Consider the following 23,361-nt stretch of genomic DNA (forward strand, 5'->3'; position numbering starts at 1 on the left):
TCTTAAAATAAGGTTTTAGGCCCACCAGTAGACCATAGGATGGGCTCAGAACTAATTTTTTAAAATATGTAAATATTTTGTTTGTTTCTGTAACAGGAATAAAATACAATTCTATATTTTGGTTTTTATTGAGTTAAAATACAGCTAAATTTAGTATTCATAAGGTAAAATTAATATGGCTAAAATTTAGTTTCCTAAAATTTTTGACTGTCTTAAGTTGGCAGCAGTTTTCAATAGCTACTGTTCTTCTGAGTTAATAATAAATCAATGTCAATTAGTTCCATGGTGTCTTAGTCTGTTGAATACTGTATGGTTAATCGTATACATTTTATAATGTAATACATATTGGCTATTAACTAGCATTCAGTTCCAGTTGTTAATATGTTTGTGCTGTGGCTTAAATATACATCATCTACATCCCTTTAATAAAAGCAAATACACACAAATAGTCCCTTCCCTAAATCTACTTAGTATGATACCTCATTGATTTCAAAAGCTTTGACCCCAGAGCATTCTTTTATAGGTTTAATCCTAATATGAAACACGTGCAATTCTCAGTAAAGATTAATGGTAACTTTCAGCAGCAACAGAACTTTGCTATTTCTTCACTGCATTTGATTACTGTCACTATAAAGCTTCAAATAAATAGCAAAATATATACATACTAATAATCTCTCTGCTGGGTTTTGAAGCATCAATAAGCAAATGTACAGATAGTACTAAATACTAGGCTACTGACTTTCCTGGACAGTGAAAGTGAAAGATCTTTAAGTCGCTCAGTCATGTCCGACTCTGCGGCTCCGTGGACTGTAGTCTACCAGGCTCTTCCGTCCATGGGATTCTCCAGGCAAGAATACTGGAGTGGGTTGCCATTTCCTTCTCCAGGAGATCTTCCCAACCCAGGGATTGAACCCAGGTCTCCCGCATTCGAGGCAGACGCTTTACCATCTGAGCCACCAGGGAAGTTCTTCGACGGTAATTCTTACCATTTTATGATCATGGTATCTAATTTCACATATACGTAACTTGGCAGTTCAAACAGCAGTTTAAGAATTCCTATTCCTGTCTCACAAAATAGAATGCAAACCACCAAACAGCAAAAGACATTTCTTACATTTCTTTGCACTTCCTTATCAGAATGCACCTGACATATTCCAGCACTTTAGAAACTGAAAAGTGAAGTCGCTCAGTTCTGTCCGACTCTGCGACCCCATGGGCCATTTAGCACTTTAGATGTCTGCTATTTATTTCCACTGATGAAAAATACTTATAGATAAAATTTAACTGTATTTAGATAAAGTTAACTGGGGACAATCTTACTTAAAGAAATTGGATTCTATTTTATATATGGAAAGAGGTAAGCTAGGAAAATACTAATTTTGATGACTTTTAATTGCCACATCAATTAATTTTATGATGTGCTTTTTAAGATGCTTAAAAAACATCCACCCTCTTAAGTCAATTGCTTAAATTACTTAGCAAATCTCTTGTTCACAGAGTGCAAAGAAAAGTCCAATTTCTCCCTTTATGAATCATATCTCATATTATAGATTGAATATTAATTTTATTAAACATTTATGTATATGTATTTAGGAGATGCTAAAAATCATAAATAAAACTGTTCAGTAGGTTAACACAAAATTATTCAAAAAGCCAAGAAATTTAAAACTCAAACATAAAACTTAACCACTGATAATCTTTCACAGTGAGTATGAATGAATAAAGAAAGCTGAGTGCTAAAGAATTGATGCTTTTGAACTGTGGTGTTGGAGAAGACTCATGAGAGTCCCACACACTGCAAGGAGATCAGTCCTGTGTTCACTGGAAGGACTGATGTTGAAGCTGAAACTCCAATACTTTGGCCACCTCATGTGAAGAGCTGACTCATTTGAAAAGATCCTGGTGCTGGGAAGAAAGACTGAGGGCAGGAGAAGGGGATAACAGAGGATGAGATGGTTGGATGGCATCACCGACCCAATGGATATGAGTTTGGGTGAACTCCGGAAGTTGGTGATGGACAGGAAGACCTGGTGTGCTGCAGTTCATGGGGTTGCAAAGAGTCGGACACGACTGAGTGACTGAACTGAACAGAATGAATGAATGAGAATTTTATTTTTAATTCAAAAATTGTTTTCCAAGAGTTTAATAGAAATGTAGGATATCTGCAGAAAACAGAGAATACGCATTTCAAAGAAACTGATATCCAATTCTTTAAGGGTATTCTGTTTAAGCAGGAAACTAATCTGAAGTCTCAGAGTTAAGGAACATAAGATCTGGTAAATAAAATGTTAAAGGCACTTAAGAAAAAAAAATATCAAGCCGGTTTTTTGTACAATTTAGCAAACCTTTAGAGAATATTGAACTAAGTCACACATTGAGGAGAAGACTTTTTTAAATGAGGGAGGAAGTAGATGAAACTACTCTGCCTTTGAAGAACCCAAAAAAAACACTAGAAATAGAAAAAAATGTCCTCAACCTGGTAAAGGGCATTTATTTAAAAAACCATAACTAACATCACACTCAATGGTGAAAGAGTGAAAATCTTCCCCTTAAGGCCAGGAACAACTTTCACCACTGCTGTTCAATATTGTACTGGAAGTCCTCTCAGAGGACTTAAGGAAAAAAAATACACTGAAATTGGAAAGGAAGAAGTAAAACTATTTCTAGTTACAGATGACTTAACTCTACATGTAGAAAATCTCTAAAAATGAACAAGAGCTAATAAATTCAGCAGAGTTGCAGGGCATGAGATCAACACACAAAATCAAATGTGTTTGTATACATCAGCAATGAACAATGTAAAAACAATACTAAGAATACAATTCAATTAATAACAGAACCCAAAACAATAATATACATAGGATCAAGTTACTCAGGCAGTAACTTGGATGCTAAAAACTACAAAATATTGCTGAAGAAATGAAAGCATACTAACTAAATGAAAAAACATCAGTGCCCATGTCCTTAAGATTAGCAGAATTACTATTGTTAAGAGGGCAATTCTTCACCAAAGTAACCCACAGACCCAATATAATCCTGATCAAAATACTTATCAATGATTTTGCAGGAAAGCTGATTCTTTATTAAAATGCAATGTGCAAGGGTCCTCAAACAAAACAATCTTGAAAAAGAAAAGAAGGACTCATACTTCCTATTTAAAAAATTAATACAGTTATGGTTATCAAAAGAGTGTGGTACTGCCTTAAGGACAGACATCTACTGTATGATTCTCTTCAATGCACTATCCAGAAGAGGCAAATACATAGAGAAAGCAGATTATTTGTTACCAGGAGGATGCAGGGAGGCAGGAATGGGGAGTGATTAATTAACGGGCATTAGGTGTTCTGGATGAATAAAATGTTCCAAAAATAAAGGGAGGTCTTGGTTGCACAACAGTGCATAGCACTGTGAATGCACTAAATGCCGCTGAACTCTACACTTTTAAACGGCTAACTGTATGTTATGCAACTTTAATCTAATTTTTTTTTTCTTTTTAGGTACCACTGGGAAAAAGAAATGGGGGAATATGGGAAGGATGACACTAGTTTCCTCTGAAGAGCCCAGGGTTCAATATACAAAAAAAACACAAAAAAACAAAAAACTGAGAACTAATGAACGCCAAGTGCTGGTATGGTGTGTAGAATAATAGCCTCAAAAAGATGTCTACATCCTAATTCCTGGAGATGTGAGTATGCTGTTACACAGCAAAGGAGAATTAAAGTAGCAGATGGAATTAAAGCTGCTAATTAGCTTACTTTAAAATAGGGATTTATTCTGGATTACCCTTTGTGGACTCAATGTAATCACAAGAGGCCTTAAAATGCGAGAAGATGGGCAGAGATGTTGGAATCACAGTGACATGACACGACAAAGGCTTGACTTGCTACTGCTGGTTGCAGTTGGAAGGGGATCATGAACCAAGGAATGTGGACAGGCTCTAGAAGCTGGAAAAAGCAAGGATTGTTTTCTCGAGCCACCATGAGTAATGCACCCCTGACAATACCCTGATTTTAGCCTAATGAGATCCATTTTGGATTTGTGATCTACAAAAATGTAATAAATTTGTGTTGTTTTAACTCACTGAATTTGTGGCAATTTGTTACAGCAGCAGTATGAAATTACTATAGATCCTGGTACCTAGAAAGGGGATATTTCCATAACAAACACCTAAAAATATAGAAGTGACTTTGGAAGTGGGCAGTGAGCAAGAGCCTAGAGAATTCAGAGGAGCATGATTTTAAAATAACCTTAGGCTGCCTTGAATAGACTATTAGCAGAAATATAAATATTAACAACTCTGCCAAGTGAGGATGAGAGGAATTCCACAAGGAGCACAGTGTGGAAAACCTACTGCCTTAAGAGAACACCTAAACTGTCATGAATGGATCATCTGGTAGATAGGAGAGGCGCTACTGGTGAAAACTCAGAAGGAAATGAAAAATGTGTTATAGAAAACTGGAGGAATCCTTGTTATAATGAAAGAAAGCTTAGCAAAACTGTATCCTATAGTTATACAAAAAGCCAAGCATGTAAGAAATGAACTCTGCAGATTTCCAAATAGTGTTCAAAGTCTGGACTGGTTTCTTCTCACTGTTTACACTAAAATGTGAGAAAAGATAAATCAAAGGTAAGAAATAAGAAACATTCAACCAAAAATTTAATGGGTTTAATCTAACCAAGATTTAACGGTTTAAGAAATTCTGATTTTATTCAGAGTGCAAAATACACCAAAATTGAGATTCATGGTCAAAGCTGCTCCTAAAAAGGAGGGTGCAGATGAACAACCTTTTGCTAATACTCCAGAGAAGCCAGAGTATTCCTCACATAAACAGTCTTTAAAAAGATGAAGTGTGTGACTCACAGATCCCTTCAGCCTTCTCAGCAGAAGTCAAAAACAGTGATAAAATTATCTAGGAAAAAAAAAACCTGGAGGATCCCCTTGTCTAATGGAATGAATGCTTGTGTCACACATGAGAAACCCACAAGATTCTTGAGAACTTTATACCAACAAAAACTCTGCCAGCTTGGATTTTAAGGGACACAGACAGCATAAAGTGAAAGGCTGTCAAATAGTCAAAACTCTACAAACAACAAACTGGTTGTAAAGCTACTCAGCAGCAAATACATACTAACCTTCATGAAAAAGAAATCTTCATGAAAAACAGGACAGAAGCTTGAAAAGTCACAAGCTACAGAAAAATTATTACCAGATCTTGAAACCTGAGTTTGCCTGGATGGATTCTGAAACTGCTGGTATCAGTGACACCTTTAATCTTTTTCTGTTTGAAAGGAAATGTCTATAACTCTTATCCTATGGCTGTCCCCATCACTGTATTTTGGAAAGAGGTAGTAACTTGTCTCTTGATGTTCACAGGTTCATAGGTTAAGAGGAATTATTTTCAGGGCAGATTATATAAAAGTCTCACTCATAATTTATTTAGGTAACAAAATTTAGAATATCTAATTCAGTCCATTCTGAAGGAGATCAACCCTGGGATTTCTTTGGAGAGAATGATGCTCAAGCTGAAACTCCAGTACTTTGGCCACCTCATGTGAGGAGTTGACTCATTGGAAAAGACCCTGATACTGGGAGGGACTCGGGGCAGGAGGAGAAGGGGACGACAGAGGATGAGATGGCTGGATGGCATCTCGATGGACGTGAGTCTGAGTGAACTCCAGGAGTTGGTGATGGACAGGGAGGCCTGGCGTGCCTGCAATTTATGGGGTTGCAAAGAGTAGGACACGACTGAGGACTGAGCTGAACTGAAGTTGATGAGATTTAGGTAAGGTTTTTTTAATGTGGAGTTAAGGCTGTAATGAGGTTGACAAGACTTTGCAGATAGGATGAATGAATTTTGCATGTAATAATGACTTTCCAAAAACGCCACATTTTAATCTTTAGGACTTATGAATGTGCTTAACGGAAAGGATAAAATGGGATTAATACCACTAATTAGCTGACCTTAAAATACAGTGATTATCTTGGATGATACAGCCATGAGTACACAGTGTAAAGGAAAAAAACTTTTATCTGAAGGAAACTGGGAAAAGGCACATAAGAGGTAATATCTGAACCCAGCTTAACAGAAGCAGCAGAAAGAAGCCAGGAGGAAGAAACAGGTCACACAAGGACATGGTGACCCATAAACACAGCATGTAGACACGCGAGCAAAAAGAGAAATGGATGTATACTGCAGATTAAGGAGATTGTCGTTTACTGGTTGCTTGCTAAGAGTTTAAAGAGAGATCAACGCTGAATTTTACATATAATTTTTAATTTTGGAATCTATTAAGATAATCATATAATCTTTCTCTTTATGTAAAAATTACATTGATTTTTCTTATATTAAACCAACCTATCATACCTAAAATAAATCCAAACTGGTCTTGATAAATTCTCATTTTTATGTATTATATGCAGGGTTGCCTTATTTAATATTTTTGCATTTACTTTTATAAATGATATTAGACTATCATTTATCATTAGGTCTTCCCTGGCAGCTCAGTGGTAACAGATCCACCTGCCAAAGCAAGAGATGTGGGTTTGGTTCCTGGGTCAGCAAGATACACTGGAGAAGGAAATGGCAATCCACTCCAGTATTTTTGCCTGGGAAATCCCATGGACAGGGAAGCTTAGCAGGCTACAGACCATGGGGTTGCAGAAGAGTTGGACAAAACTTAGGCTTCAGCAATATGTGAACCATGAACTTCCAGATGTTCAAGCTGGTTTTAGGAAAGGCTGAGGAACCAGAGATCAAATTGTCAACATCTGCTGGATCATCAAAAAAGCAAGAGAGTTCCAGAAAAACATCTATTTCTGCTTTATTGACTATGCCAAAGCCTTTGACTGTGTGGATCATAATAAACTGGAAAATTCTGAAAGAGATGGGAATACCAGACCTGACCTGCCTCTTGAGAAGCCTGTATGCAGGTCAAGAAGCAACAGTTAGAACTGGACATGGAACAACAGACTGGTTGCAAATAGGAAAAGGACTACGTCAAGGCTGTATACTGTCACTCTGCTTATTTAACTTATATGCAGAGTACACCAGGAGAAACGCCAGGCTGGATGAAGCACAAGCTGGAATCAAGATTGCTGGGAGAAATATCAACAACCTCAAGATACGCAGGTGACACCACCCTTATGGCAGAAAGTGAAGAACTAAAGAGCCTCTTGATGAAAGAGGAGAGTGAAAAAGTTGGCTTAAAGCTCAACATACAGAAAACTAAGATCATGGCATCTGGTCCCATCACTTCATGGGAAATAGATGGGGAAACAGTGGAAACAGTGGCTGACTTTATTTTGGGGGGGGGGGCTCCAAAATCACTGCAGATGGTGATTGTAGCCATGAAATTAAAAGATGCCTGCTCCTTGGAAGGGAAGTTATGACCAACCTAGACAGCATATTCAAAAGCAGAGACATTACTTTGTCAACAAAGGTCCATCTAGTCAAGGCTATACTTTTTCCAGTGGTCATGTATGGATGTGAGAGTTGGACTATAAAGACAGCTGAGCGTCAAAGAATTGATGCTTTTGAACTGTGGTGTTGGAGAAAACTCTTGAGAGTCCCTTGGACTGCAAGGAGATCCAACCAGTCTATCCTAAAGGAGATCAATCCTGGGTGTTCATTGAAAGGACTGATGTTGAAGCTGAAACTCCAATACTTTGGCCACCTGATGCAAAGAGCTGACTCACTGGAAAAGACCCTGATGCTAGGAAAGATTGAGGGCAGGAGGAGAAGGGGCGACAGAGGATAAGATGGCTGGATGGCATCACCGACTCAGTGGATATGGGTTTGTGTAGACTCCGGCAGTTGGTGATGGACAGGGAGGCCTGGTGTGCTGCGATTCATGGGGTCGCAGAGAGTTGGACACGACTGAGCACTGAACTGAACTGAACTAGCCACTAAACAAAACCATGACAAATTAGGGTGTAACTTTCCTTTCCTGTATGGTCTTTCTTGAATTTTGACACCACAACTGTGCTGGCCTAAAATAAGTTGAAAGTATTTCTCCCTTAGCTGTTCTTCAAAAGGTTTTGAAAGACTGGCACTATTTCTTCCTTAAATGGCTAGTGGAATTCATAGATGAAATCATCTGTACCTGAGTTTGCTATGATCAGAGATTTTAATTATAGATTCAATTCCTTTAACAGTTATAGAACTATTTGATTTTGTCTGTTCTAGAGTCAATTTTGTTAACTTGTATTTTTCTAGAAATTTATCCATTTCACAAAAATTTTAAACTCAAGTCATTTATAATATATATTTTAAAGTATGTGTACATTCTATAATAACATTGTTTCTTTCATTTCTGATGATGATTCTTTTCTCTCTTTCTTGTTTTCAATTTTATTAGTCCTCCCTCACCCACATAAAACCCAAATACATTCCTTTTGGATTGGCTGATGCTCTGTATTGTATGCTTATTTCCTGTATCAAAAATTCTGCTCTTATTTTTCTCTTCCTCTTTTTCTTGGTTAATTCTGCTCATCTTCTGATAAAGTTTTACCTCAAAAATTTTTGCCATGTAGCACTTTCACCATCATTCATCTAAAAATATCTTCTCATTTCCAATGAGACTTTTGCCTTATCTTTGTTTCTGATTTCTAGTTTAATTCCACTGTGATGAGAGAACATATTTTATATTATTTCAATCCATTAAGTTTCACCCATGAGTCCTACCAAACATTTAAAGGAAGAAACAGTGTCAGTCTTTCATACAACTCTTTCAATCCTTTGACCTTTGCTTAGACCTGTTCTATGACTTAACATGGTCAATTTTTATAAAAGTCCATTTTTAAAAAGAACATATATTCTGCAAATGTTAGGGGGTAACATGCTCATTAAGTCAAACCTGTCGATCCCACTGAAATTTTCCATACTCATGCTGTGTTTCTATGTTATATTGTTTTATTTTTATCTATATGTTCTATTACTAAGAAATGTATGTGTTGAAATCTCCCATTATAATCTGTGGATATGTCCATATATCCTTAAAGTACTGTCAATTTTTTATTTATCTTGAGGGCATGTTGTTATGCATACAAATTTAGATTATATGTTCCTGGTGATTTTAAACTTTTATAGTTATGAAATAATCACTATTTCTTTTAATTTTTTGGTTTAAATTTTACTGTATCTGCTATAAATATGGTTTTCTTTCAATTGTCATCTGTCTAGAATGTTTTCCCCCTTAATTTTTACATTTAATATTTTTTTCTTTTGGTGGCCCTTTTTTTGGGGAGGTGTGCCTCATGGCCTGTCAGATCTTAGTTCCCTAATCACCTAACCAGGAATCAAACCTGCATCCCCTGCAGTGGAAGCACAGAGTCTAAACCACTGGAAGTCCCCCTGTTTGGCTGCTTTTGAGAATTTTTTCTTTTTTCCTTGATTTTCTGAAATTTCATTATGATGTGTTTGAGTACTTCTTTTTATTCATCCTACTTGGAATTCTCTGGCCTTCATGAACCTATAGACTGATCTTGCTCATTTATTTAAAAATATTCTCATTTACCTAATCTCCAAATATTGCTTCTGTTTCATTTAAGATCATTTTCTACAGTCATCTGACTCGTCAATAGTAGTAGTTTAAGTTAGAAGACAGTAACATTCTATCTTTAAATAACCACCAACCTAAAACCAGTAAAAATATTTCAAGAATGAAAGCAAAAGAGTTATTTTCAGACCAACCAAAACTGAAAGACATCACTACCAACAGACCCACACTAAAAGGAAATTACTAAAGGGTATTCTTAGGCAAAAAGATCTCACCAGAGGTAAAAATCAGAGATCCACAATCAATGAAGAGCAACAAAGTGATAGATACATAGGTAAAGTTTAGATGAACACTGACTGTACAAGACAGTGTCTTTAGGTAACGTGTATGTGTTTGTGTACCTATGTATGTATATGAACATAATGTACTACTAATAGAGAAAAAGAATCAAATAAACAAAAACTAAGTGGTCTAAGATAAGTTAAAAGGAAAAAAGGAGAGATTAGGCAGGATAAACAGAAAGCATGAAGAAAGATGAGACTTAAGCCCTAATAAATAAGTAAATACATGAAATTAAAATGGATTAGATGTACCAATGCCAGATTTTTTTCAGCAAGGATTTTTAAAAATTACTTATTTGTAAAAACCCACAGGACATGTAACACCAAAAGTGAACCTCGATGCATGCTACACTTTGGGCTGTCACACAGGGTCACCCATGATCACGGACGTGCACTGCGGTGCTGGACACTGGCGGTGGGAGAGACTGTGGCAACAGCAGGTATATGGGAACCCCACACTCTTGGCTCAGTACTGTGGTCAGCGAACTGCTCTAAAATATGTTTTATTACTTAAAAACTCATTCAGTTTAATGACCAGAGATAAGTAACCCCCAAAGTAATAACTTTATGCTATATAAAATATTATCTTCAGTTAAAACTTAAGCTTTAAATGAAAAGAGTGACCTCTAAAACTTCATTCATATAAAATATAAGGTAAAATATTATTGTTCACTTTGCAGTTATCCTTTGTAAAAACATAAAACATATAGATAAAATAAAACAATTTAAAATATATTTAACATGAAGTCAAAATCTTGATTAACATGTATTGTTGTTTAGGTATTATCCATAGATAACACTAGCTACGCAAACTAGTGCTGCAGTCAACAGGGTCACAAAGAGTCAGACACGACTGCGTGACTGAACTGATGCTAACTATTTACTGTGAATAGTAAGTCTTTGTGAGTAAAATGAGAAATTACTACCTAAAAAACTTGACTTAACACCAATATTGTAAAGCAATTATCCTTCAATTAAAAATAAATAAATAAATAAATAAATAAATAAAAACCCTGACTGAATCTTGCTGGTAGTTAAAAATTAGTTAAGAACCAGGAACCATGCAAGTACTATATAAGCTTCATCTCATATCATCTTTTCAACATTATGACATAGGTACTTTCACAAGGAAATGGAGGCTCTAAGAAGTAAAACAGTTTACCAAACTATAAAAAATAAAACTGGAAAAGTCAAGGTTGGATTCCACACTTGACTAAAGAGCTTAAAATCCTAACCACTACACAGCAGTAACTTTCTTTAGTAGTACTCATTTTTTGGCTGCACTGGGTCTTTGTTGCTATGTGCAGGCTTTCTCTAGCTGCAGTGAGCAGAGGCTACTCTCTAGCTGTGGTGTGCAGGCTTCTCGTTGCGGTGGCTTCTCTGTTGCAGAGCACGGGCTTTAGAGTGCACAGGCTCAGGAGCTGGGACACATAGGCTTAGCTGCCCTGTCGCTAACTGCCCTTAGTTGAATCTTCCTCGACTAGAGGCTGAACATTGGCAGGTGGATTCTTAACCACTGGACTACCAGGAAAGTCCTATTTTCTACTTTAATTTCTTGATAAAGAAATAATGAAAGATTCATGATCTCTATTCTAATTACTTTAATAGATTTTCTGCAGAAATGGATATAAAAGAAGTTTTAGAAGACTACTGCAATGCATGGCTGATAAAATCAAATTAATATATATAAATAGAAGTGTTTCTGTCACTTTTTTCCTTATTTAAATCTGTACTTAAGTAAGGATGCAATCCAACTGCTATGTTGTATTACTTCATCTGCCACTCTAAGAACATATAGCAGTATAACTTCAGAGTTAGTTCTAAGTCAACATATGCAATAAACTGAGATATAAATGAGATAATCTATGATTAATAAACTACTGTTAGAGCTAGAAGCATCCTAGAAGACAAGTTGGAAGCAAAACGCCTGTGGCAAACTAGAAAAATGGTCTTTTGAGATGGAGAAAATGAAATTCAATCAAATGCTTATGTACTATAATTTAGTATTTACTGACCATTTTCTATATGCCAGGCACTATACTAGATACTGGGAGCATAGAGAGAAGATGGAGAGACAAGAGCTCCAATACTGACAGGCACAAGGACAAAAGGTACCTAACTTGAGGGGAAATGGGGAAGAAACTAGGAAGAAAAGAGGTCAAAAAGGATTTACTACTGGAACTGACATATGAGGCAAGTCATAAAGGATAAATAGAAAATGGAACAGGTAAAGAAAGGCAAAGAACAAGATATACAAAGGTGCAGAAACAAGTAAAGCAGAGTCCACTTAAAGAATTGAAAGAATTTAATGCAGGATGCATAAGAAGACAGGGGAGAAGGAGAGAAATCAGAAGGCCTATAAAGGGTCTTCATGAGGGTGAATTTTATCTTGAAGGCTAGTGAAGGAGGTTAGACATGAAAAAGACATCATGTGAAAGGTAAGAAACAGTAACTGATGTTAAAAAAGAGAGAAGCAGTCGTATAGTAAGATAGTGGTAGTGAAGATGGACAAAATACAAAAACGTCATGTAAATAGACACAGAGAACAAGGGAAAGGCAAACATCTAGGATGTTTCTAGTGTCATTAACTGAGTGGATGATGATGCTGCGACTGAATACAGAGGTATGAGTATCAGGTTATCACTGAATACCTCAAGTGATAACTGAGTCCTGTCCTTCAAGGGTCAAGGAGAAGCTTTCAAGAAGAATCAATATTTAGTATGGGATTTAGAAGATGAACAGAAATAATGACAATGGGATGGAGTTTAAAAGTTGGTGGTAAATGGGAGGCACTGGTCAATGATAAAAGATGAGGCCAGAGAGGTCAGAAGCTGCCAGGTCAAAAGTACTTTCTGGACTATATTATCCAAGCAATGAAGAATTATGTTAGGTTTACAGGGAAGAAAAAGAAAGGATCGTATTTCTATTTTGGAAAAAAAAAAAAAAAAGGACTCTGACTATAAGATGGCCTAGACCAAAGCTGAAAGATGTCAGAGTGGGTAGGGGTGGGAAGAAAGAACCCAAGTAAGAAATGGAAGTGGACACATCTGAGTGAAGACTAGATGTCTATGGGGTGGAATTCAGCTTACACACCATCTCCTGTATAATTGCTCACCTATCCATCCACTCTTTGAAAAGCAACAAATTTACCCATCTTTGAAAACGAAGTCATGTTATTTTTTTTAAATATCAATAGCCAAAGGATTTAATTGCAAGTCACAACAACCGCCTCCCCTTCCTTGCCCAAATCAAGAAGGACTTAAAGAAGGAAGTACATTTTGGACTTTAAAATATAAGATTATCAACACTTATTTATTAACTAAAAGATAATAAAAATGGATTAAGAAAAATAAATGGAATCCTGATTTTTAAATCCTGATTTTTTTGGTTGTAAAAACCTGTAACAACCAAAATTCTGATATGTGGAACTGAGAGGATGGTGGTACCATTTACTAAGAAAACAGGAGGTGACAAGGAGTGTGTGTATGTGTGTGCATAGAGAGAAAAAAGAAAAAAAGAGAAGAGGGGAGAAAAGGGAGTGGGGGAGGACTGAAATGGGAAAGATAATAATAAATACCATTTTTATTTTGTGTGTTTAGTAAATACAGTTTTGAATAGGCTGCCATTAGAGGCACTTGTGAGGCATTTAAGTACCAATATCAATTAAGCAAGGATATGACATTCAAGACTGAGATACAAACATCTGACACTCAAGAGAGAAAAGTGGGCTGGCGACAGAAGTTTGGATGTCAGTAGTATAAACAGGGCAACTGAAACCCTAGGAGTAGCTAATACTCGTGGAGAATACACAGTGGTAAGATAGTAAGTGGTAAGATGGCCCAGGACAGAGCCTTAAAAATCCTATGCTTTACAAACTGACAATGTAAATGATGTCCACAGAAGAGACTTAAAAGATGTACCAGATTAAGCTAAGATGGAAATCAGAAAAAAAGGTTATCAAAAACTATGGCAAGAAAGTGTCTTTTCAGAAAAAAATAAGTAGTCAACAATATCCACGGTCGCCAAGTTAAAGACTCAAATGTCTGTGGCATTTAGCATCAAGGACATAATCTTTAAAAGAACAATTTCAGTCAAGCAAAGAGAGAATGGAAAGCAAGGTAGCAGAGACTATAAGCAAAGGAAAGTCTTTCAGGAAACCTAGTTATAAAGATGACATATGGAGACTGGAGAGATTTCTAATTGATGGAGAGTTTTTTCTTTTGTTTCCTAAAAGCAAGGAACCAGTGGACAGCAAAAGGGTGAAGATATACGATAAAGGAGGTTTCAACAGAAGAGGTCCCTGACGTGGCAGGGGATGGGCTTCAAAGCACAGATGAAACAGTATCTTTCAACAAAGGAGAAGCATATTAAAACATAAAGGAGAGGGTGTGTGTGTGTATTTTCCACTCACATAAACTTATATAAGGTCTTATAAAACAGAAAAACTATATAAATTAGGTTGCATCTATATACAGAAATTGTAACAATGGCGTTTTCTCCAGTGGTCATGTATGGATGTGAGAGTTGGACTATAAAGAAAGCTGAGCGGCAAATAATTAATGCTTCTGAACTGTGTTGGAGAAGACTCTTGAGAGTCCCTTGGACTGCAAGGAGATCCAACCAGTCCATCCTAAAGGAGATCAGTCCTGGGTATTCATTGGAAGGACTGATGCTGAAGCTGAAACTCCAATATTTTGGCCACCTGATGCGAACAGCTGACTCATTTGAAAAGACCCTGATGCTGGGAAAGATTGAAGGCAGGAGGAGAAGGGGACGACAGAGGATGAGATGGTTGGATGGCATCACCGACTCGATGGACATGGGTTTAGGTGGACTCTGTGAGTTGGTGATGGACAGGGAGGCCTGGCGTGCTGTGGTTCATGGGAACGCAAGGAGTTGGACACGACTGAGTGACTGAACTGTTCTCTGTGAGATAGGATCATGGTCTTTACTGTTTTACTGTTCTTTCATATTTTTCAAATTTCCTATGATAAGCATATAACTATTTTTTAAATGTCTCTAACTTCTGAATTATAAAAAGTAGTTCACCATTAAAGCAGAAAACCTAGAAACCAAAGCAGAAAGGGGAAAACAATATCTATAACCTCTGAATATGCTGCTTTCATAGGTTGACAAAAATATGACAGTTGTACTACTTAAGCTAACATTTTCTCAGAAAAAGGAACATTAAGATTAATACTGAACTAGAATAATCAAAACTGATAAGTGACTCTACTATCATTCACAGACATAGAAGAAAAAGTGAACTCCAGCTTCCTCTTAGCTACCCAAGTCTCCATTTTAAAATAGAATTAGTAAATCTCCACTTAGGTAGAATTCAGATTTGGAGGCTTATTATTCATTTAGAAGTAAATTTTTACAATACTGTTTCCCTTCCTGGCCATGATGGTTTTTACTATTTAATTATTATTAACACCCACAGCTAACATTCATGCTCACTGGCAACACTTTAAAAAAAGGAAATGAAAAATGCAAACTTACAGTTGTGGTAAATTTGGTCTAACGAAGGGATCATTTTCTGCTCCATTGACTGCTTTGTTTTTCCTTTGTTTTGATTCAGAATTGGTAGAGGGTGCCTGAGAATTATTAGCTGTGGGAGGTTTGCGTTTGGCTAGAAGTTTCCTTTGCCTTTCAATATCTTCCCTTTGCTGATTCACCCATTCTTGTTGCCTACATAAAAATAAATGTGGAAAAAAATTACCCTTCCTTTACTTTTCACATTTAAAACATGAAAATAAATTAGTAAACATGAAAAAAATCACATAACATAAACATGTAACATTATGGTCCCACTCTTGTGAACCAACACCTTCTCACCGTCCTTTTCTCACTGGAAACACACATTTTAAAATGAGGTCTTCCCTAAACCCCCTGGATGAGAAAGATGTGTTGCCACATATAACTTCACAGTACCTCATCTTCTCTTTTCTAACATATATATCTATGGACACTTGATCTCAATATGTCTGGTTAGACTAAATCACTCCATGAGAAGAGAGACAATTATTTTATACCCTAAATGTACCCTAAGTGCCCAGCATAGTGACTGGCACATGCTAGGCATTCAATAAATATTTCCTGAATAAAATAAATCAGCTATTTAAAAAAACAAATAAAAGAATTAAGGAGTAGGTTTTATACATTCATCTCAGCACTGTTTAAAGAAAAACTTATAAAAGACAAATGTGAATTTATTAATAAAGTGTTATTTTCTAAATGTATCTCTGTTAAATTTCAGGGAAGGGAAGTGGTATACTGAAATGAAACAAAAACTGACCTTAGAAATTTAGGAAGAAAGAAGAAATTTTGACACTTTAAAAAGAGAAAATACCAAGAAAAATTTAGATGGCATTGAAAAACGGGCACTAATTTAACTAAAAATATTACTGTTTCCAATTGAAGCTTTTAAAAACCATCCTCTCATACAACATATCAAGCCTGTTCTAATATAATTATCTTCCCTCTTAGGTCACCTCACCACACTAGGAAAAAAATTTTTAAAAACTAAATGGTGATTGTGACAGGATGTAGAATTTTGTCTAATTCTTTTATTGCATCAATTGAGATGATTTTGGTTGTTTTCCTTCATTGTATTAGGTGACATATCACACAGATTAATTTTTGTCTGCTGACCCATTCTCAAACCAGGAATAAATCCCACTTTGTCACAGTGTATAACTCTTTTAATGTGAAAAAAAAAAAAAAAAAACCCACACACACATAACCTCCATGGTGATGGTACTCAGATTTAGAACAAGTCAAATATTTCAATTCCTCACTCCTTCACCCCTATTCAGACCAGGACTAGAGAACTTCCACTCTACCAACAAAGACTTGTTTTACACATGTTTCAGAGTCCCATGATCCCAGTCAGGCTGTGCAGAACATGAAAGGGAAGGAATGAAGGAGCACCCAAGTAAAAGAGCAAAATGCTGGAGAAAAGTCTCAAGAAGAGCAAGGTTAGAATATGACTTTAATCCAGTTTTCTACTGGAAGTAGGAATAATTTCAGTTTATTTAAAAAATTAATTTTAAAGCTAGTTTAGAGTACAATCAAGATTAATAGAAATAAGCAGCAATAATCCTACTGAAATAATGAAAGAATTACTCTAATGGATACACACACACACACACACAAATAGTGACTGATTATTCAGTAATGACCATACAGTTTAAAGATTATTAATTTAATATTACTAATTTTTATTTCTCTTATCTTCCAACTATTTTGGGTTATATCACAGCTTAAAAAATATACACTGATTAACTGTTTGATATTAAATATGCATGTTGTTACAGTAGGTCCTCAGTAAAGGCTTATTAGTTAGAAAAAAATACAAGTAATTTCTTAAAACTGGGTTATTGCTTTATTATAAAAGGATATAGCTCAGAAACAGCTCCAGTACTCTTGCCAAAAAATCCCATGGACGGAGGAGCCCGGTAGGCTGCAGTCCATGGGGTCGCTAAGAGTCAGACACCACTGAGCGACTTCACTTTTACTTTCATGCACTGGAGAGGGAAATGGCAACCCACTCCAGTGTTCTTGCCTGGAGAGTCCCAGGAACGGAGGAGCCTGGTGGGCTGCCGTCTATGGGGTCGCACAGAGTCGGACACGAGTGGAGCAACTTAGCAGCAGCAGCAACAGCCAGATGGAAGAGCTGCACAGGATGAGGTATGGGGGAAGAGACATGGAGCTTCCATGCTCTGAGCCAATAACCTTCCCAGATCTCCACACATTCACCAACCCATGAGCTCCAATTTTACTCTTTGACAGCTTAATGGAGAAATTTTAACAACTGGCAGAGTTTGTATTTTAGTTTATATTTAACGTTATACTATGCAACCTTCTTTTATTCATTACCAGGACAACTGTAGATCTGAGTTTAGCAGCTCAGAAAAACACAAAATTTTTAAGTTGTATCTCAACTCTCTTACTTTCTACTTCTACTGTTAATATTTTAGCTCAAGCCTAATCACCTTTCATTTGGATCCTTCTCCATCTAAATTGTCAACAATTTATATTCTTTTCAGTATTATTCCCACATTACTGTCAGTTATCTTTCAAAAACTCAAATTTGACTACACACACTATATAAAACTTTAACAGCTCCCTTTTATCAACAGAATTAAAATCCAAACTTCCTACCATCACAAAGACACTGTCTAATACCTAACACCCAGAAACAGTTGTGTTGAACAGAAGCTGGGTAAATCAACCAAGATAGATACAAGACCATTCTATACTTAAGTCCTGGGAACCAACGTTTGAAACAGCAATGTTTATGTGAAACTATGTGAAATAAAGCTTTGCCTACATTCTCCATTTAACTGGACTGACTCTGGGAAAGCCAATTTAAATGCTGGCACTACTCTTGCTTTGCAGGTTTCGGGGTGGAGGCAGCAATTGATCCTGGCTCCTTAACACAGAAATAGTCAACCTACACTTTCCTACCACCAACCTGAGAAAATGGATTTCTCCATTTTAAAGTTTACCTCAGAAGTCCTAAAGCCACATGTTCAGTTCAACTGACTTTTGAGTTATTATGTCTGGCACTGCAGAGAAAATGTGTCTGTCTTTCCCACAAGAATAATGAGCAGACAAATGCTGAAGGAAGGACCGAGGAATGGGAGAGGGGAGGAAAAAACAGAAAACTAAGCAGAAAACCCCCAAGATATACAGATACAAATCTTGCAATTAAAGTTAAAATTTTTAACAATTTCCCTCTCAACTAACCTATAAAAGCTAGGTCAGTTTATGTTTTGGAAAGTCATATTTAAAATAATACATCATACTATACAGATGAATGCTAACTAATCAAGAAGTTTGCTAAAGCTAAAACTGTAATGCCTCTTTTATGTTCCTTTCAAATGTATTAAGTTCTATGATTTCAAAGAGTAGTGAGGAGTAGATATAGAGCATAATTCCAAATCTATAATCTTTGAAAATAACAAACACCCAAAGGAATACTAAATCTTTTAAAATGTAAGAGTGACTAACTTTACAAGATTCTGAAATGCAAAACCATCTGTCCATTGTTCAGTAAATGAAGCACCATGTCTAACTGTTGTGAAATGCCCAAGGCGTAATCTGTCTTGCATACTCTTCTCTCGGCTTGACAGTTTTTCTTGTGTACTCTGAAAAAAAGGGAAAAAAAAAATCATCATTCAACTTTATTAATTTAAACTTTAAAAACATAGGACTAGTGAAAGGAGAGGGAAAACCTATTGAACTTTTTTTTTTGATGTGGACTTTTTTTAAGCCTTTACTGAATTTGTTACAATACTGTTTCTGTTTTACGTTTTGGTTTTTGACCACCAGGCACGTTGGGTATGTGAGGCATGTGGGGTATGTGAGGACTGTAGCTTCTCAACTAGGGATCGAACCCACACTCCTGCAATGGAAGGTGAAGTCTTAATCACTGGACTGCCAGGGAACTTACCTTTTCAATAAGCAGTTTCTTGCTCATTGATATGCACTTATTTAATCGCTCTTTGTATTTTTCAAGTAGCTTTTGTTGCTCATCTATCTGCCGTCTGAGATCACAATTAGCCTACAATATAAGTAGATAATGAAAAAGGTCTAGAATTGTGTATACGAGACATTTAAGACTATTCATACATTTTGAAAAATTTCATAAAAAGAAGGATTAATAAGATTAAGTATTTGAATGTGATACTAAAAAAAATGTTAAAACACTTACCTTGAGAACAACAACACTGTTAAACGCTGCTTAGTTGTATAGTGAAAAGTACATGGACTATGTATTCATACTCCACAGGTTCAAATCTACACTCTAGGTTATATAATCTGGGCTAAGTTAAATAAATTATCTGAAACTTATTTCTAAAGTTGTCTTAAACGTCTGCTCTGTTATCTTATTTCTAAAACAGAGCAACAGCATTCTATCTCATTTGAAATAACTGAAATACAAAGTGACTAACACTTCAAAATGAATGTGAGTTCTCCTTCATCTTTTGTAATAAAACATCTCCATTCAACACGTGGGTAACACTGCAGATGCCTATCCAATAGCTAACTGTTCTCACCGCCTTTCTTGGCCACATGAATACAAATTTTGTTAACTCTATAGGCAGTCATATGCTAGTCCCTCTTTCTAAGCTCAGAAGATGAGTCTGATTAGTCTAGTACAGTCACCAGGAAATAACCTGGAGAGCTGGTTGGAACACAGATTACCGGAATACATTCCCAGTTTCTGAATAAGTAGCTCTGGAGTAGAGTCTGAAACTTTATTTCTAATAAGTCTGCTAGTAAGGTTGATGCTTCTGGTCTGGGGATCATTCTTTGAAAACCGTAGGTCTATGCCAATCACAGTATAAGCCAAAAGAGAGCAGTATAATAAAAAAATGCTGGGAGAAAAATATGGCTGCCAATCTAAAAGTACGTATCTAACAAAAAGCTGTTTTCCAAGGAAAAGGGTAAAATAAAATAGTTTCAGAGGAACATACATGAAATTTAGCATCAGACCCTTATCATTATCTTCAAGTTGAACAGAAACCCGACAAATTGTATATGTGTGACTTGAAAATCTAACACTAGCTAGTGTATTTCCCATCTCCTTGTGGCTAATGATGGTCAGTGAAATGTAAGCAGAAGTTGTTCAATGGAATACTCAAGAACACTATGCAGAAAACTGTTCTATTTTTAATTTCCTTTCTCTTCTGCTTAAGAACACAGACACCATAACTGTGACTCTGATAAATATTTTGTACCTTGATATAATCTTCAAGATGAAGGCCATGTACTAAGGGGAGGCAGCAGAAAAACTGAGGGAGACAAGATTCCATATGACACCTGGGCTACCTCCTTCTGTTCTTCTCTTAAAAAATAATATTGTATTTCATTTAAAGTACTGTTGTTTATGGAAACCTATCCAGATGCCTATGGCCTGCATAGCTCAGTCGTCTCTACTTGCTAGCAAAGCTCTGCATGGCTGGAAATAAAGCAGGGCCAATAAAATTTCATGTTCACAAAACGTACCATCTTCCATTCAAAGGCCTATGGCCTCTTAGGCTTTGTCCAGGGTGGCAACAGCCCAACTGCACATGTGCAGACATTGCTGTCTAGATAGATGAACAGTCTCCAGGCCCTCCTCAGTCACATCTGGGATGAATGGTTAGTGTGGCACCAGGGCCACACTGCAGGGTTCTGCCTAGCCTCCATCACTAGCTTGGGGCTCAGGGAAACACTTGGTTCCTCGTCCCCTCAGAGGTGAGCAGTTTGCAGAGAACAGAAAAACCTATCTCAGATATATTAGTGAGGGGCACTGTGTTCCATGGGTTATCTCAGCACCATTTCCTTCTGGGCCTGCTATGGAAGGACCGGTCTCCACCCCAACTGGATTTAGTGTGGGGCAAGTAACTCAGTGGGCAGGAGACACTGCACCCTCAAGCTCTGACTTGGAACACCCCCCACCTTTCTGTTCTTCTCTCAAAAAGTAATACTATATTTTATTTAAAGGACTGTTGTTTATGTTCTCTGTTACTAACAACCAAAGACAACAGCTAAATGATAAAAAGATGCTGCAGTACCAGTGTAGGAATACACAAAGAGAACATGGTACTTAACACAGAACACTCAAATACATGTATTTGTTTATGAAAATGATATTGTATGATGGAGCTGGCAGTAAAGAGCAGCCTTAACTACATGGTCTAGATAACTGGTTCTCTATATAGAAAGAAATTAAAATGAAACCTTATTTCACATCATACCCCAAAATGAATTCCAGTGAGATTTATAACTTGTATTGAAAAAGCAGACAATAAAATTTTTTTAAAGAAGATACAGACGAACATCTTTATGGTCTTAGGGACAAAAATAATGAATTATTTTGGTATACCTTTGATAATAATTTGGTACAAACTATAAATAAAGAGATCGCTCAGTCATGCCAGACTCCTTGCAACCCCATAGACAGTAGCCTGTCAGGCTCCTCTGTCCATGGGGTTCTTCAGGCAAGAATACTGGAGTGGGTTGTCATGTCCTTCTCCAGAGAATCTTTCCAACCCAGGGATCGAACCCAGGTCTCCTGCACTGTGGGCAGATTCTTTACAATCAGAGACACCAGGGAAACCCATAAGAAAAGAGACATGCAATCATATAAATTTTAAATGATCTAATCAAAAGATAGTGCAAAGAAAAAAAAAGACAATTTACACACTGGGAGAAAAATCAATATATACGGCCAACAAAAAAACTGATACAATTTTGAAAAAGACAGCAACTCATTAAGAAAAATGAGCCAAAAAATGATCATTTACTTCACAGAAGAAATACAAACGGTTAATAAATATTTTACAAGATATTCAAAAAATAAAGTGAATGCATAATAACTACTACCTTGTTATATCTATTAAACGGAACCCCCAATTAAATATGATTCTAATAAGCTTTGGCAAGGATAATGAGCAATAAGATTATTCCCTGCTTATAGTTAGTGTAATGTAAACTGATCCAACCACCTTGGGAAAAATTTGCTTTTAAAGAGTAGAGTTTAAGCTATGTATGCCCTATACTCTAGCCATGTCTTTGTAAGCATATACCACAGAGAAATTCTCCATGTGTGCCACAGAAGACATGTACAAGAGTGTGTCTTAGCAGAACTGTTCATACTAGCAAAAAGTAGAAATAAAATGTTCAACAAGAGCAGGAAAGATAAATTACAGTGTATTCATTTACGCCTTACTACACAGCAGTGAAATGAACATGACAATCCCACGTATAATGTTTAGTGAAAACAAGCAGGGCATACAGTATAATTTTGTAATTTAAAGTTCAAAAAAAGTGAAATAATATGTTGTTAAGAATGTATAAGATATATATAACTATAAGAAACATAAAGGCATAAGAAATAGATACAAAATTTACAACAGTGATCAATGGTAAAGGGATGTAAATAGGATGGGAACGGGAGAGGCACACTAGATGTTTTAGAGGTATCGGTAATTACGGTATGATCACAGATGATGGTTTCACTGAGTTTCTATACCAACAGTTCTGTTAGCTAAATTACAATCATTTGGAGAAGGTTTTTATTTTTCCCCTTTAATTCATTTATTTGGTTGAGCTGGATCCTAGGTGCAGCATGTGTGGTCTAGGTCCCTGACCAGGGATCAAACCTGGGCCCCCTTCACTGGGAGCATGGAGTCCTTAGCCTCTGGACCATGTAGGAGCTTTTAAAACTACCAGTGTCCAAGCCCTATGTCACACCAATATAATCAGAATTCCTTAGGGTAGAGTATATAAGCATTGTTACTTTTATAAAGTACCTCCCATATTTTCCATCCAGTGATTCAAATGAGCAGCAAGGGGTGAGAACGACTACTTTATCCCTTACTAACTAACATATTAGGCATACTTTTTGATGTGTCTCTTTATGAAGTTTCCATTAAAAGCTTTATAACAAAATCAAGTAACTTTAAAACCAACATGAAATGGATATCTGTCTTAGGATAGCTGATCAAGTAAAAATAAAATTTTA

The 23,361-nt window shown here is 36.4% G+C and overlaps 1 protein-coding gene across 2 annotated transcripts in view; it reads right to left on the reverse strand.

Moving 5' to 3' along the window:
• TLK1 (tousled like kinase 1) overlaps nt 1–23,361 on the reverse strand; it is a 176,062-nt gene that overhangs the window by 32,349 nt on the left and 120,352 nt on the right. For both annotated transcript variants that reach the window (XM_040229325.1, XM_040229326.1), the window contains 3 exons: nt 19,300–19,410; nt 18,858–18,994; nt 15,342–15,530 (listed from right to left, as the gene is read on the reverse strand). In XM_040229325.1, coding sequence (XP_040085259.1) covers nt 15,342–15,530; nt 18,858–18,994; nt 19,300–19,410 — 437 coding nt within the window. The remainder of the gene's footprint in view (nt 1–15,341; nt 15,531–18,857; nt 18,995–19,299; nt 19,411–23,361) is intronic.

Source organism: Oryx dammah, unplaced genomic scaffold, assembly GCF_014754425.2.
Source record: "Oryx dammah isolate SB20612 unplaced genomic scaffold, SCBI_Odam_1.1 HiC_scaffold_27, whole genome shotgun sequence".
NCBI lineage: Eukaryota > Metazoa > Chordata > Mammalia > Artiodactyla > Bovidae > Oryx > Oryx dammah.